We start from the raw sequence: 17,464 nt of genomic DNA, 5'->3' as shown, positions 1-17,464 counted from the left end.
CCGGCCCCTTCCCCCCTACCCCGCCGGATTCTGGCGCCCCGCCTCGCCCCTGGTGGCCTCGCGTGCGGGTGCCCCTTCGCCCGCACCTCCCGATCGGGCGCACCCGATCCGCTAAGGCCTAGTGGCCCTATGACAACGGGGGCCCCGCCCCAGAACGTTAAAAAAAAATTAATAATAAATAAATAAAAATAAAATAAATAAATAAATAAATAAATAATAAAATAAATAAAACAATAAATATAATTAATAAAATTAAAATGATTTAATAAAATTATTAATTAATTAATTAATTAATTAAGTTAATTATTCCGGTTTAATTAAATTAATTAACTAGTTAAGTTTAATTAAACTGTAATTAGATTAACCTAAACCCTAATTAACCTAAATAGAGAATGACAGGTGGGTCCCACTGGACCCACATGTCAGGGTTGACTCAGTCAACCCCTGTTGACTGCTGACGTCAGCATGACATCATGCTGACGTCATAAATACATTTTTTCCAATTAATTAAATAAATAATTAAATTCCAAAATTGTTAAAATCTTTTAAAATTCATATCTTTTAATCCGTAACTCGGATTAAAATATTTTCAACATGAAAGTTGCTCAGAACGACGAGACGATTTCGGATACGCAGTCCGTTCGTTCGCCACACACCCCTAACCTATCGAACTCGCAACTTTCCCCCTCCGGCTCCTCTGCCCGAAAACACGAAACACCGGGAATACTTTCCCGGATGTTTCCCCCCCTTCACCGGTATCACCTACTACCGCGTTAGGGCACACCGAACACCGCGTATTGCCTTGATATATTTTGTGGTGCTTTGTTTGCTCTGTATTCATTATTTCTTCCCCCTCTTCTCTCCGGTAGACTACGAGACCGACGCTGCTGCTGACCAGTTCGACTACGGAGTTGACGACCCCTCCTTCTTGCCAGAGCAACCAGGCAAGCCCCCCCCCCTTGATCACTAGATATCGCCTACTCTCCTCTATACTGCTTGCATTAGAGTAGTGTAGCATGTTACTGCTTTTCGTTAATCCTATTCTGATGCATAGCCTGTCATTGCTGCTACAATCATTGATACCTTACCCGCAATCCTAAATGCTTAGTATAGGATGCTAGTGTTCCATCAGTGGCCCTACACTCTTGTCCGTCTGCCATGCTATACTACTGGGCTGTGATCACTTCGGGAGGTGATCACGGGCATATACTATATACTTTACACTGTTACATTACCTGTGATACTGTTCGGAGTTGGGGGCTGAAAGGACAGGTGGCTCCATCCCGGTAGAGGTGGGCCTGGGTTCCCGACGGTCCCCGACGGTTACTTTGTGGCGGAGCGACAGGGCAGGTTGAGACCACCTAGGAGACAGGTGGGCCTGGCCCTGTTCGGCGTTCGCGGATACTTAACACGCTTAACGAGATCTTGGTATTTGATCTGAGTCGGCTACGAGCCTATACGCACTAACCATCTACGTGGGAGTAGTTATGGGTATCCCGACGTCGTGGTATCAGCCGAAGCACTTCAGACGTCAGCGACGGAGCGGCGCGCGCCGAATTGGACTGGAACGCCACTAGGCTAGGTCTGCTTTCGGCCGCCCACGCAACGTGCAGGTGTGCTCAGGGCGATGGGCCCAGACCCCTGCGCGCTTAGGTTTAGACCGGCGTGTTGGCCTCTCTATTTTGCCTAGGTGGGGCTGCGACGTGTTGATCTTCCGCGGCCGGGCATGACCCAGGAAAGTGTGTCCGGCCAAATGGGATCGAGCGTGTTGGGTTATGTGGTGCACCCCTGCAGGGAAGTTAATCTATTCGAATAGCCGTGATCTTCGGTAACAGGACGACTTGGAGTTGTACCTTGACCTTATGACAACTAGAACCGGATACTTAATAAAACACACCCTTCCAAGTGCCAGATACAACCGGTGGTCGCTCTACCTCAGGGATATGAGGAGGGGATCGCCGGGTAGGATTATGCTATGAGATGCTACTTGGAGATGCTACTTGGAGATGCTACTTGGAGGACTTAAATCTACTCTCATCTACATGCTGCAAGACGGAGGCTGCCAGAAGCGTAGTCTTCGACAGGATTAGCTATCCCCCTCTTATTCTGGCATTCTGCAGTTCAGTCCACCGATATGGCCCTTTACACATATACCCATGCATATGTAGTGTAGCTCCTTGCTTGCGAGTACTTTGGATGAGTACTCACGGTTGCTTTTCTCCCTCTTTTCCCCCTTTCCCTTCTACCTGGTTGTCGCAACCAGATGCTGGAGTCCAGGAGCCAGACGCCACCGTCGACGACGACCCCTACTGCACCGGAGGTGCCTACTACTACGTGCTGCCCGCTGATGACGACCAGGAGTAGTTAGGAGGATCCCAGGCAGGAGGCCTGTGCCTCTTTCGATCTATATCCCAGTTTGTGCTAGCCTTCTTAAGGCAAACTTGTTTAACTTATGTCTGTACTCAGATATTGTTGCTTCCGCTGACTCGTCTATGATCGAGCACTTGTATTCGAGCCCTCGAGGCCCCTGGCTTGTATTATGATGCTTGTATGACTTATTTTATTTGTAGAGTTGTGTTGTGATATCTTCCCGTGAGTCCCTGATCTTGATCGTACACATTTGCGTGCATGATTAGTGTACGATTGAATCGGGGGCGTCACATATAGATAAAGCCATACGGCAGCGTCGCGGATACCCAAGGTTCACACAATCACAGAGCCACAAAGAAAGGTAAATAGACCCAAAGTACTAACGATACAGGCAGCTGCCAAACACGACACGCAGGCCGGGAAGAGAAGGAGACCTAATCCCGCAAACTACAGCACCAAAATTATACGCCCTGATTCGTCCCGGAGATCTGAGAGGCTGAAGCCCGAATTTTGGCGATGAGCAGGTCCAGGGCATCCCGATCTGGCTCCTTAGTCAATAATCTCCACTGCTGCAAGAATATACATGATTTGAAAAGAACATCAGCAGGCTTAGATGGGAAGGTAAGCTTAATAGTAAATTTGTTTCTAATGGTCCATAGTGCCCAACATAAGGCTCCCAAGCCAACCCAGAATACCCTCTTGGTGACCCCTACCAGAGATTTGGCTAGGGTTCTAATATCTGAGAAAGAGGAGGGATTCCAGGAGACCCGAAGCCAGGATCTGACGCAAGCCCAAACTAATTTGGCAAGAACACAATTGAAAAAGATGTGATTAGAGTTTTCAAAGTCCCACACAAGTTGCAGAATTCCGAGCCCGGCCCGTTGCGTTTTTTGATCTGATCAGCAGAAGGGAGGCGACCACGGAAGGCTTGCCAGAGGAAAATCTTAATCTTAGGAGGGACCTTAGATTTCCAAACACAAGAGAATCTAGCCGAAGTAGTACCACCAATCAGTCTAGAGTACAGCGATTTGACCGAGAATATACCAGAGGCCGAATGCGGCCAAACCACAGAGTCGGCCTCCTCCGAGAGCACCGGGAAGAGGGCAGAAAGACTTTGCCATTCTTCCAACTCTTCAGGAGACAGGGCCCGACGAAAAGCCAAATCCCAATTATTAGCAGCCACCTCTGCGATGGAGATTTGCAGATTGGGGCAATAAGAGAACAGAACCGGAAAGCTAACAGCCAGGGGAGCATCCCCAGACCACCAATCTAACCAAAAACGAACAACGGACCCATTACCCACACAAAACTTAACGTGCTCTAGAAAAATCAGCCGAACTTTAACAAGGGCTTTCCAAAACTGCGAACCACGCCGCGCGGGGGCAAACATAGGGTTGGAGTTAGGATAATATTTAGCCTTAAGAATCGAAGACCACAACACATCGGCCCCAACCGTCATAATTTTCCACCACCACTTAACGAGCAGACAAATATTCATCACCCGAGTATTAATGATGCCTAACCCCCCAAGATTTTTAGGCTTGCACATAAGCTGCCATTTGACCAACCTATACTTTCTTTTGTTATCAGCAGAATTCCAATAAAAGCCACCCCTATGTTTGTCGAAGCCAGCATGCACTCCATCCGTGAGACGATAAAAGCCCATAAGGAACATCGGGAGAGAGGATAAGCAAGAATTGATTAGAGCCACTTTGCCAGCATTGGTATTATACCTACCCCTCCAAGGAAGCACCCTATTCCCCACTTTAGCAACCACTGGAGCGAAGTCTTTCGTGTGAAGCAGACCAGGAGAGATAGGAAGACCTAAATACTTGAAAGGAAAGGAACCTAAGGAGCAGTTGAGGAACCTGGCCACCCGCAAGGCCTCCGCCCAGTCAACCCCCGTCACCATAACCTCACTCTTGGCGAAATTGATCTTAAGACCAGAAACAGCTTCGAAACACAACAGAATAAATTTTAGATTGGCAATACAGGCATTGTCCAACTCTACCAGGATGATTGTGTCATCCGCATATTGCAGATGAGAGACCCCTTCCAGAAGTAGGTGAGAGACCACAGGGATAATATGACCACATCGAGCCGCTTTGGAGAGCATACAGGAGAAGGCGTCAGCCACAAAGTTGAAAAGAACAGGGGAGGCCGGATCCCCTTGGCGGAGGCCCCTCCCATTCGCAAATAAGTTGCTAATAGCACCATTTACGGCAACTGCAGTGTGGCCACCCGAGACCAACTGCATGATATGGTGAACATAGGCACCGTCGAACCCTTTGGCAAGAAGAATCTGCCTGAGAAAAGGCCAGCTAACCGAGTCATACGCTTTTTCGAAGTCTAGTTTGAGGATAATGGCTTTGGATTTCCGCACATGAAGGTCATGAACAATCTCATGAAGGGAGAGAATACCATCTAAAATAGAACGCCCTTTGATAAAAGCAGACTGGAAGGGACTAATAACTCTGTGAGCTACCGGAGACAACCGGTTCGCAAAGCCTTTGGAAGGGAACTTGGCAAAGTTGTTAATCAACGCTATAGGCCGGAATTGGGAAATGACATCAGCACCCTTTACCTTAGGGATCAGGGAAATAACAGCATAGTTCAGGCGAGAGATGTCGACAGTACCAAGACAAAAACCCTGAATAACGTTACACACCAACTGTTTCAACTGGGGCCAAAAATTCCGAAAGAAAGGAATGGAGAAGCCATCAGGCCCGGAAGCAGCATTAAGATTGGCAGAATTAACCACATCCCAGATTTCCTGATCGGAGAGCGGAATCATCAAGGAAGCATTCTCCTCAGGAAAAATTTTAAGACCAGAACTCCAGAGGTGGGGGGAGATGGACAGGCCCGATGTAGGTTTAGCCCCTAACAGAGACGGAAAGAAGTCCACAACGTGAGCCATAATCACGGATTGATCTGAAGAGCGCATACCATTAATTAACAGGCTATTAATCTCACAACGCCTACGCCTACCGTTTGCGATCGCAAAGAAGTAAGCAGTAGGAGCGTCCCCTTTGAGAGTCCAATTAAGAGTACCCCTCTGGCGCCAATAAATCTCAGCCTGATGGTGCAGCTGCAGAAGAGCAGCCTCCAGATTATAGCGAACAGCCCAACCATCCTCAGAGAGCCCAATAGAGTCAGCAGTACGGTCCAGCTCCAGGATCTGATTTTCAAGGAAGGCTTTGGTGCGGCGATCATTAATACTCGGGTGATGAATATTTGTCTGCTCGTTAAGTGGTGGTGGAAAATTATGACGGTTGGGGCCGATGTGCTATGGTCTTTGATTCTTAAGGCTAAATATTATCCTAACTCCAACCCTATGTTTGCCCCCGCGCGGCGTGGTTCGCAGTTTTGGAAAGCCCTTGTTAAAGTTCAGCCGATTTTTCTGGAGCACGTTAAGTTTTGTGTGGGTAATGGGTCCACTGTTCGTTTTTGGTTAGATTGGTGGTATGGGGATGCTCCCCTAGCTGTTAGCTTTCCGGTTCTGTTCTTTTATTGCCCCAATCCGCAAATCTCCATCGCGGAGGTGGCTGTTAATAATTAGGATTTGGCTTTTCGTCGGGCCCTGTCTCCTAAAGAGTTGGAAGAATGGCAAAGTCTTTCTGCTTTCTTCCCTGTGCTCTCGGAGGAGGCCGACTCGCGAACGCCGACTCCTAGACGCACGCACGCATTACATATTACTATTAGTACTACTTTTCAGCTTCGTCAGAGAAAGAAAATGGATCACTGACACAAGCTGAACATATGTACCTTGTCGTTCTCGAAGAGAAGCCCGATCAACGCACTCAACTGCGTGTTCAGAATCCCATCTCCGACGCCCCATACGGCGCCGACGACCAGCGGAGCTGCTGACCCGAGCATGGGACTGTAACCAGATTCCAGGAACATGCGTGTACATTATGACCACAGCAATGACAGTTGACAACTTATATGCATCTGAAAGAAACAATTAAAAATCTCTGGTGTAAACAGTTAACCAGTAGAAAAAGAGCAGCCAGAGCAGCACCCCGGCCTGGAGAACAGCTCCGGTTGACACAATGAAGGTGGACGAACGGAGGCCGGAGGTCAGACGGCCGGCGACCAGCAAGCTCTGTAATCCAGTGGGAAGAAACCTCTCAAGGTTAGCTCAACACCTCGAAAAAGCATGGTATATTATCAATGGAGATATATCGGATTGGTGGTTGTTTGGCGCTTACGACGACACCGGCCGCGCCGTAGACTGCCATCGCCCCGCCGACTCCGGCGACCCCGAGAACGGGGGTCACGACACTCTTGGTGAACACAGCCCTGGTTACACAATCCAAACCAAACATTGTTCATAACATATTGTGCTTGATCTGATCATACCCGCCCATACAAGTAGAAAACCAAACGAGATGCTCACCATACAAATGCCTTTTGCAGGCCGTAGTAGGCGAGGAGAGGAGCGAGGAGGAGCATCCTCGGGTCAGCGAGCGGCGTGACGGCAGACGTCGACGTGTCAGCGAGAAAGGAACGCCCTTGGGGTTCATGGCCGTCTGATTCTCCTCTGCTCTCATCTCTTCTGGAGAGCAGGCACATGAGCACGATGCCGACGACCATGCAGCCGAGGAATACAGTGAACAAGAGGTTCTTGTTGGCACCTCCTCCATCCTGAAGTGGTTTCAGAAGATCGTCGGTTCGATGAAACTAGTCGGAAATCACACAGGGATATACGTAGCGAATGAAGAACTTAATTTAAGGTGCTATAATTATATACCTTGTCATTCCCCAGCACGACGAGCGAGATCAAATTTCCAATGACCTGCAAAATATAATGAAATTTAGTACATATACATGATACATTTGAACCAAAATTTCTCTGCCAAGCTAGCGCTCTAGGTAGCGAACTTATATAATATACACATACGTACCTGCGTGCTTGCAAACATTCCCCAGAATTCTCCGTTGAATCGACCCAAAACTTGGCCCAAGTGAAGCTTGTTCTCTGTCGCATGGCTGAAGGCAGCAGACACACTAGCTATTTGAGACGACTTTGACTGAGCGTTGTCGAGATGGTACTCCCCACGCCCACGCTCCTGCGGCGCGCTGCTCCGGCGCCCGCAGCCACCGGCTTTGCCTCTGCTGCCGCTTCCCAGCTCCCTCCCCGGCTGAGCCCCCCATCCGCCTCGCCCCGCTTCCCCCCGGGCTTCCCCACCCCAAGTTTTGCAAGCCAGTCCCTCGTGCCTGCGTTGTTCCCGCAGCTGCTTTCAGCTGGTCCAGATCCAGCCTCCCCGCCGTGGTCTTGAACCGCTCCAGGCTCCCTCCCGGAAGATCCGCCCGCAGTTACTGTTGCCTCGGCGTCAGGTCAAGTCCCCAAGGTCCGCTTTGCTCTGGGTGAAGATCTGCCCTGCCCACCCCCTCTGCAGCGCATTCATGGCATCCCAAAGCCATGCCTCAAGAAGGCGTCGTCCCTGGCCTTCAATGCCCCCTGGACGCGCCGCGGTCTCCGGCTCCCTCGAGCCCAGTACTGCAGCAGGCGCCTTCATGCGCGCCGTTGAAGATGGATTCCAACCCGGAGGAAGGCTGGCAGATCGTTAAAGCACCGTACTGGTGGCGTGCTCTCTCCCCCAACAACCAGCATTCAAGCCGTCTATCTTCGTCTTCATTTTCCCCATCTACCGACAGATCCTTTGTTAAGCATCGCCACAGAGTTTGCCACAGATGCCTGGAGAAGGGCCACAACAAGATCGACAGCCGGGATCCGTATAAATGCCTGATTTGCCGAAGAAGCGGACACCGGGCGCGCCAGTGCTCCAGTTCCCCTCCTCCAACCCCACAGCCCTGTTCAAGGACTACGCCACTTCCTCTGGTCAACCCGCCTGATCAGCCTCCTCACCAAGACCCGGCCATTTCAGACTTGCAGCTCGTCGCCCCTACGCTGTCTGGGTCGGGTATGCCGCGCGTGGGTGACCCCTCGTTGCGCCCGGCTGAAGGCGATGTGGTCATCGTCTCCACGCCGGCGATGGATGCCCAGGCGGCAAGCCTCGCCAACCTCGCGGCGGTGGTGTGGCTTGGTGGCAACCGCCCTGCTGTCAGCGCCTCCGTCATCAGAGACGCCGTGGCCTTGGCCGCGGGGGTCGACCGTTCGCTGCTGAAAGTGGTGCCATTCTATCCTGAAGACTTCCTCGTCAGGTTCGACTACCAGCACCACCGCGACTTGGCGAGGGCTGCCCCAGGCCGGTTCTCCCACTTCAGTTCCGACTTTGGCAACCTCGACATCCACATCGCCAAGTGGAGACTCAATGCGCACGCTGACGCCGTTCAAGCAGACTACCACGTCCACCTCTGCCTCGAAAACGTCCCGCTCAATGCTTGGAATGATGCCGTAGCGGCCCAAGTGCTTGGGCCGAACACCTTTCTACACTACTTCGACATCGCCTCTGTACAGTGCGAAGATGCGGCCACGCTCAATCTGTGGGCTTGGTCGGCGGATCCCAGCAAAATTCCCAATGTCCTAAACGCCACCTTCACCTGCAACCAGCCGCCGGCGGGCAGCGCCCCCGTCCCCGCTGTCGGTCGCCAAGGGCTGCGTCGGCGTGTCCTGGTCCACCTGGACCTGATTGAAGATTACCTCCCAGACTCGGATGGCCGCATCCCTCGACGCCCTCGCTCGCACCCCCCCTTCAGCTGGCGCTATGGCGTCGTGGACGGCGAGGCCCGCCCTCGTGACCGCCAGGTGGCGGGTGAGCGACGCCGGGACCGCGACGACCGAGATCGACATGACGACGACCGCGACAGAGATGGTGACCACGATGGGCATGGCAGGCGTGAAGACCGCAAGGCTTCCTCTTGGCGTGGCTTCTTTCGGAGCCGCTCCAGGGCTCCTCGCCGTGAGGACGAGCGGGCAGGCGGCTCGCGCGACGATCGGCGACGAGATGACCGCGACTCCCGCGGCCGCTATGATGATGGTCATCGGCGGGACCTGCCGGACGCCCGGAAGATCGACCACGCCAAGGTTCAGCGCCTTCCTGACGGAGCAGTGATCCCCGCTTCTGGTAGAAGGGCTTGGCACCGCGCGACGTGTCCAGAGCGGTGTTCCCGCTCTTGCGAAGCTATCTGCATCCGGCGCACTGAAGACACCAGGGGTAGATCACCACCACCATCCCCACGCACGACCTCCCGCGATGTGATCGAGCTGCGACCTTCCTCGAAGCTCCCTGCCTGGCTGTGTGGCGCAGCCCTGTGCTTGGGCTCGCCTGTGACACCTGATGCGCCACCAGGCTGGGCCTCCCCTGCTCGTCTGGGGCTGCGATCGGGTTCGGTGCCCCCAAGTCCAGCCACTCCTATCCATGTTCATGCTGCTGCTGTTGGGGATGATGAAGACCAAGCAGTGGAGAGCCCACGGACTGTGGCACCGGCTCAGAGTGGCTCTATGAGCACTCCCTTGTTCGTACCTTGTCCAAGTGGCATCCTCCCGACGCCCAACTCCACCCCGCCAAGGCCGCCGACTGCACGGAGGAAGACCCTGGCTGGTGCCACAGGACTGAACCTGATCCGAAGCAGTCCAAGGCTACAAGCGAAGAACAGAGACATGCCGATTGCTTTGATGGCGGAAAGGCTTCTCTGCCAACACTTGGGTGTGGTGGATGAGGCGGAGATGGTTACTGAGGCTGCCATTGCCAAATATGTGGCCCTCTTTCATGGATAGCTCCCTGACTTGGCTGTTGCGGCGCTTCGGGCGCTCTTCAGGCTTGACTGTGACCTCGCCACTGCGGTGGAAGATGCTTTGCTTGATCACGGAGGAGGAGCTAGGCTGGATCTTCAAGGCCAAGGCAGAGAGGACGCGACGTCGACCTGATGCTGCTGCTATGTTTTGCTACTGATGTACCCCAGTTTCTATGATTAGTTCACCACTTGTTGATGCTCTAGATAGGCCTGTTTGTAGCTCTGTACTTCAGCTACCACCTGCTGTAGCCCTGGCAAGGCTCTTGTTTCTGCTCTATGTTACCTCTGATGTAGCCTGGTCTTCCAATGAATGAAAACCTTTCCATCCTAAATTGGAATGTTCGTGGTCTTAAATGTCCGAATCGGCGCACTACCGTTCATGAGACAATCACTGCTACTTCTTGCAACCTTGTTTGCCTTCAGGAAACGAAGCTGGCAGCGGTTGATCCTTTCTTGGCTGCTTTTTTGGGTGGCCAACGACTCAAAAGCTATGCTGAGCGGCCAGCGGATGGAACCAGAGGAGGTATCCTCCTTCTCTGGAACGAAGACTTCATTAAGGTGGATAATATTTTCTTGGGCACCTTCAGCATCTCTGCTAACATCACTATTGTCAGCACCCTTGTTTCTTTCAAATTCACTTCGGTTTATGGTCCTACTAGAAGCAACCTTAAAGATGCTTTTTTCCAAGAACTCGTTAGCCTCAAACCACAACAGGGTACACGATGGCTGGTTACGGGTGATTTCAATCAAATCTACCGTGCAAGAGACAAAAACCGCACAAACGTAGACCGCTCTCGTCTTGTGCGCTTCCGAAATGCTCTCAACTCCTGTGAGCTAAAGGAGATCCACCTACAGAACAGAAAGTTCACTTGGAGCAATGAGCAAGCTAACCCGACCATGAGCAAGTTAGATTCCTTCTTCTGCAATGACGACTGGGATGTAGAATTTGGATCTCACATCCTTCATGCTCTCTCATCCTCGCTCTCCGATCACTGCCCGCTGCTTTTGGCTAGCGACAAGGGACCAAGACGACCCAAGACCTTCCGTTTTGAAAATTTCTGGACGAAGTTGCCCAACTTCAAGAGAATTGTCCAAGATGCTTGGAGCAAGGGCACAAGCCACTCCGAGCCCTATCAAGTGCTCTTTCACAAGCTGAAAAGAACAGGCCAGTGCCTCAGGCGTTGGAGCAAATCCATCTTTTCGAATCACAAAGTGCAGCTCCACATGGCCCTCGAGATCATCCTCCGCCTCGACGTGGCTCAAGAGTCCAGGACACTCAGCTTGGCTGAATGGAATCTGAGGAAGGACCTCAAAAAGAAGGTGGTGGCCTTGGCGGTTCTTGAGCGAGCCAGGAAAAGACAATGTTCGAGAGTTAAGCTTCTCAAAGAGGGGGATGCGAATACCCGTTTCTTTCACATCCGTATCAACCATCGACGAAGGAAAAACTTTATCCACCGCCTTAAGCACAACAACAGTTGGGTCACCAGTCATGATCACAAGAAGGACATTATCCAGAGCCACTTTTCAAAAGCCATTGGGAAGGGCCTCCCGCGCTCCAAGGACTTCAATTGGGGCTGCATCCCGCCGTCGACTTGTGACCTCTCTGACCTGGGTGCCCTTTTCACCGAGGAGGAGGTCCAGGCTGCGATCAACGAACTTCCAGGGGACAAAGCTCCGGGCCCTGACGGTTTCACGGGAGTCTTCTTCAAGGAATGTTGGGACATCATTAAACCTGAGATCATGCTTGTTGTCAACAGTTTCTCCAATCTCCAAGTCAACAATCTTCACTGGCTCAACTCAGCCAACATTGTCCTCATCCCTAAAAAGGATGGAGCGGAGGACATCTCTGACTTCCGACCAGTAAGTTTGATTCATGCAGTTGCTAAGATTATCGCAAAAATGATGGCCACTCGATTGGCCCCTCACATGCCCGAGCTGGTTTCCAACACGCAGAGTGCTTTTATTAAGAAAAGAAGTATTCATGATAACTTCATGTATGTCCGCAGCTTGGCCCGTCGATTTCACCGTACCAAATCTCCGACCCTGTTATTCAAGCTTGACATCAAAAAAGCCTTCGATTCGGTCCGATGGGACTACCTCATGGACTTATTACGGCACCATCATTTCCCAAGTCATTTCTGTGACTGGATTTCAGCGCTTCTTTCCACGGCCTCTTCCAGGGTGCTCCTTAATGGTATCGCGGGTGATCCTATCAAGCATGGTCGTGGGCTTCGGTCGGGAGATCCTCTACCCCCCTTGCTCTTTGTCCTCGCCATCGACCCTCTCCACCGCATTCTCGCAAAGGCCACTGAACAAGGCAACCTCCACCCACTGCGTGGAAATCCGATTCGGGCATCCCTGTATGCCGATGATGCTGCCATCTTCGTTGCACCTATCAAAGAGGACATCCAGTTTCTAGCCTCGACGCTGAGCTCATTTGGTGAGGTCACCGGACTTGTTACCAATTGCAACAAAAGTTTGGTTGCGCCCATTCGGTGTGCCAACCTCGACCTCGATGGCATCCTCCAGGCTTTCCCTGCCGTCCGGACCTCTTTCCCTATGCGGTACCTTGGTCTTCCTCTGTCGGTCACGAGGCTAAAACGCATCCATTTCCAATACCTCGAGGACAAGATTGCGGGCAAGCTTCCACCTTGGTCGGCCATGCACGTGGCGGCCCCTGGACGCATCATTTTGGTAAAAGCGGTTCTCACGGCCATAGCAATCTACCATCTAACACCCCTTGATATCCCGGTCGAGGTGCGGAAGAAAATCGATAGCCTGAGACGTGCCTATCTATGGGCAGGCTGCGATAAGGTGTCTGGAGGCAAATGTAAGGTTAACTAGAACCTTGTTTGCAAACCCAAGATTTTCGGCGGCCTGGGTGTGCTAAACCTTCAAAATTTTGCCACCGCCCTTCGACTCCGCTGGCTTTGGTTCGAGTGGGCTGACCCCCCCAAAACTTGGGCTGGAATGGAGACACCCTGTAGCAATGCTGACAGAGATCTCTTTGCGACGTTCACGAGTGTGATCATTGGTGATGGTAAAAAAGCAAAATTCTGGGAATCGTCATGGCTTAATGGTCTCAGACCAAAAGACGTCGCGCCCAAGATCTTTGAGATATCTAAAAGGAAGCCGTGTTCGGTCAGCAAAGCGCTTCATAACTACTTCTGGGTCAGTCAGATCGACGCTTCTCAGGGCCTCTCTTTGGCCCATATCCAGGAGTTCACCAACCTTTGGGGAATGCTTCAGGATGTTACTCTCAGCCTGGATAGAGAGGACACCATACATTGGAAATTCACCTCCACCAATGAATATTCGGCGGCCACTGCTTACATGGCGCAGTTTGCAGGACAAGTTCTCAGCCCGACCTCTACCACGATATGGAAGACTTGGGCTCCGCCAAAATGCAAATTTTTTTCTTGGTTGATCATCCAAAATCGTGTGTGGACGGCTGATCGGTTGCAACGGCGGGGATGGCTGAATTGTGGCCTCTGCCCCCTTTGCAAGCAGGTTCAGGAGTCAGCTCCTCACATTCTCTTCCAGTGCAGATATAGTGCCCGAGTTTGGAACGATATCATCGCTTGGCTTGGCATTCATGGCCAATCGACGACGGCTTGGCGTCAGGAGATCTCTGCCCAGGACTGGTGGCTCAAGACGATCAACTCTGGAGGCCACATCAAGAAGGCCACTGCCTCCGTTATGATGCTTGTCTCGTGGGAAATTTGGAAGGAGCGCAATGCAAGAGTCTTCCGCAACACGGCCACCCCGACCACTATCATTGTCGCGAAAATCAAAGAGGAGGCCCGCCTTTGGTCGTTGGCTGGAGCGAGCCACCTGAGTAATCTTATGTCGCGAGAGTAGTCTCTCCTTTGTTTCTGCCGTTTTACGGCTTATGTCTAAACCTTCTTCTTAATTAATGAAATGGTAAGTCTTTTGCCTTGTTTCAAAAAAAAAAGGCAGCAGACGTGAGATATGTGCCCTGAAACCAAATAGGTAAAGATGCATAGTCAGCAAAATTTCCTAGGGCCTATTCACATCCGAAATGTATTTCCTTCACGCCAAAAAGTCAAATAATGCTATAACAACTGTTTTGCCAAATTTGGTAAATAAAATTGACAAAGAAATTTGATGAAAAACGCATGAACAATTTGATTCTTTCATGTACAAAAGGTATACATGAACATGATCAAAAGTTCCAAGATTTTAATCTGTTGGAAATAATCCACATGATTTATGACTAAAGAGCAGTACTATGCTGCCTGGGGTCAACTAAGTACCTGGCCAACCCACATGAGGGATGAAGTAAAACCCAGGTAGACTGAAGCCGGCACCATCGTGTACCACGTTGGGAGGAGGTTGGCGAGGATGAAGAGCGCGTAGCCGCTGGTGCAGACGACGAGCGCGCCCCTCGACCCCAGCCGCCGCACCACGGCCGCCGCCGTCGCCGTGAACACGGTGAAGGAGGCGTACAGGATCCCCATGGACACGGCGCCCAGGTTGCCCTCCTACAGGTACGCACGTAGACTTGGATTACCGGAACACGTCATGGACCCAAAGATTCACCCGCAGCGTTGGTACTACCAGAACACGTCAGGTACGTACGGTGTTGAGTGTGCTCTGCAGGTTCTGCGTGGGGAGGTAGGCGGAGAAGACGAAGAGGAAGGCGGCCGACAGGAGGTGAACGTCGCCGGCGTGGCTCCGTCTCAGGCCGCTCGGAGTTGGGTAGGCCGCCGCTAGGAGGGGCACGGCAGCCGGCTGCTCCTCGTCGTCGCCGCGGGAGCCCATTGCCACCCGGCAGCTAGGTAAGCTTGCCGTGTAACCACGCCGAAATACACTAGTTCTACTTCTATTTCTGATGAAATGTATACTTAGGTTATTAACAGAGGCAACTATCAAAGTGTTTGCACAATTCTCTTAGCTAGCTAGGTACTCTGCTTATAAGAACATCTCCAACAGCCGCGCTATAGCGCCGCACGCAAAAAACCTGTTAGCGCGCGCGCTGCGGCATGTTTTGCGCGCCCGCCTGCGCTGGCTCCAGCAGCCGCGCCATAATGCAGCGCGCGCGCCGGGCATTTTGCATATATGGATATATGTATATTTTAGACAAAAATGAACATGTAAAAATTTGACACAAACAAGTTGATGAATAAAAGTTCATGCCCACAAGTTCATCAAAATCATGCCCACAAGTTCATCCAACCAAGTAAAAATGCAAACTAAAAGTTCAAGACATGAAGACACATCAATCTTCATCTTTCTCTTCTTCGTCTTCGTCCTCATCTTCCGAAGACGACTCTTCCGCCTCCGAAGATGAACCTTCCTCCCTATCCTCATCACGCACCGCATCACGCACCGCATCATGTGAAGCTCCGACGGTGTTGGCAAGATCTTCAACGGCATCTTCATGGGAATGTGTGTGAGAAGCCATGGCGGCCGGAGGTGCACCCATACCTCCCATGAGAGAAGCAAAACTCATGCCTCCCATGGCGGCCATGGCGGCGGAGGGTGCTCCAAAGCCACCCATGCCTCCCATGGCGGTCGGAGGTGCACCCATGCCTCCCATGGCGGCCATAGCGTCGGAAGGTGCTCCAAAGCCACCCATGCCTCCCATGGCGGCCGGAGGTGCACCCGTGCCTCCCATGCCTCCAAAGCCACCAATGCCTCCCATGGCGCCGAGGCCACCGCCACCCATGGCGCTGAGGCCACCGCCTCCCATGGCGCCGAGGCCACCCATGCCTCCCATGGCGCCGAGGCCACCGCCTCCCATGGCGCTGAAGCCACCCATGCCTCCCATGGCGCCGAGGCCATCGCCACCCATTGCACGAACCAAGGCTCTTTTTTGGATCAAGACTTCTTGTTGGGCAAGATTGACATACTCCTTTTGCGCCGCATTGAGGTTAGATGTGTCCATGAAGAACAAGTGCTTCTCCCATTCCAACAACTTAGCTCGCTCCTCGTTGCTCACTTTCCTCTCCTCCAAAGTCACATTTCTCTCCTCGGCCGCCACCCTTCTCTCCTCGGCCGCCAATCTCCTCTCCTCGGCCACGGCAACTTGGGTCCTTGCCATTTTCCTCACCTCATTCGCTTCGACCCTTGCCTTCACAATAGCTTCCATCGCATTTTTGAGCTCATCATCTCCTTTCTTCTTCTTCTTGTCGGTTTTGTCTTTCTTGCACCCATCCGGTCGTTTTGGCTTCGAGTATGAAATCGAGTTGGGTGTGGGGCTTCTCTTGCCGTCATCACTTGATGCATCATCCTCCTCCTCATCATCATTCATCTCAATTGCTCGCTTCCGTTTGTTGCTCAAATGCAAATCCTCCAAACCATCACGCTTCTTCCATTTCTCATCATCCTTTAACACTTCATAGCAATGAGGCAAGGTAAAGATCCGTCCTTTCTTGATCTTCCCCTTCTTGGTTGTCCTTGTCTCATTTTTGAACAAGTTTTGTGCAATGTTGAACTACAAGAAAAACAAAACAAGTTAGCACTTCGGTCACCAAAAACAAGTATGATGAACATATATGAGATGCCACTTACTCGATCATCCTCATTTGTGCCACTTGGATTAATCTTGTCCACCGACTTTTGCGCGGCCGCCCACTTTTGACAATCCGAGTTGATTGTCGACCATCGGGACCGAAGTGATCTCTCGGAGCGGTAAGTTCCACTCTTGTTGTGAGCATTATAGTGTTCTGTCATTCGCCCCCAATACGCGTCTCTACTTTGATCACCTCCAATGGATGGATCCTTGGAGACATGCAAATAAGTGTTGCATAGTAACTTGTCATCGGTGGTGGAGTAATTGCCCGCTCTTCCTCTCGGCGCCTCGACAATTCTCTCACCCTCCTCGTCCACCTCAAACTCATGGTCTTCGAAATGGATGTCATTGGTTTGAGACCAATGCGAATTGTTGGACCCAACACCCATAGTGGACATGTATGCATCATCGTTGAGACTACAATTTTTTTGAACAATGCAAATAAGCTATCTATATGTAAAATGATGATGCATTGAAAAAATAAGAAGAAAAAAATACTTGGAAATTTTTTCACCTTGGGGGCATTTCGTCGAACACGTGGTGCGCGTCGGCGGCCGGCTCAACGAGTGAGCTCGCCGGCGCTTCGGTAGCCGCCGCGGCCGTCGAACGCCCTGCAAGCTTTTTCCCCCTCGCATGCCGGAGCCGTCCGCCGCCTTGTTCTTCTTTGCGGATGTTTTGCCCTTCTTCGTCCGCGCCGCATTGGGTGCTTTCTTCGACGGTGCGGCGGCGGCACGGGATGGCGCCGGCGCCGTAGTCATCCGCGGCGGCAAGAAGAGGCTGCGCGCGAGGCCGACGCTCGGCGGAGCTCCGGCGGCGGCGACGCCCGCGCTCGCCGCGCTAGGGTTTCCGGCGGCG

The 17,464-nt window shown here is 51.9% G+C and overlaps 1 protein-coding gene across 4 annotated transcripts; it reads right to left on the bottom strand.

Moving 5' to 3' along the window:
* Positions 1 to 2,636: 2,636 nt before the first annotated feature.
* On the bottom strand, positions 2,637 to 14,963 carry LOC119307754 (UNC93-like protein 3). 4 transcript variants are annotated; one of them, XM_037583836.1, is made up of 8 exons: positions 14,674 to 14,963; positions 14,349 to 14,576; positions 7,124 to 7,168; positions 6,770 to 7,017; positions 6,582 to 6,672; positions 6,363 to 6,475; positions 6,136 to 6,250; positions 2,637 to 2,939 (listed from the first exon to the last, which is right to left on the bottom strand). In XM_037583836.1, the coding sequence occupies exons 1-8, from the start codon at positions 14,854 to 14,856 to the stop codon at positions 2,832 to 2,834; spliced, it is 1,131 nt and encodes a 376-aa protein (XP_037439733.1). In that variant the 5' UTR covers positions 14,857 to 14,963; the 3' UTR covers positions 2,637 to 2,831. The 4 variants fall into 4 exon arrangements, with proteins under 4 accessions (XP_037439733.1, XP_037439734.1, XP_037439735.1 ...); XM_037583837.1 differs by having other exon boundaries at positions 2,637 to 2,936; XM_037583838.1 differs by having other exon boundaries at positions 6,392 to 6,475.
* Between the last annotated feature and the right edge of the window lie 2,501 nt (positions 14,964 to 17,464).

This window comes from Triticum dicoccoides, chromosome 5B (assembly GCF_002162155.2).
Source record: "Triticum dicoccoides isolate Atlit2015 ecotype Zavitan chromosome 5B, WEW_v2.0, whole genome shotgun sequence".
NCBI classification, from domain to species: domain Eukaryota; kingdom Viridiplantae; phylum Streptophyta; class Magnoliopsida; order Poales; family Poaceae; genus Triticum; species Triticum dicoccoides.
The sequence above is the reverse complement of the archived record's forward strand: the minus strand, read 5'-3'. Positions and strand labels throughout refer to the sequence as shown.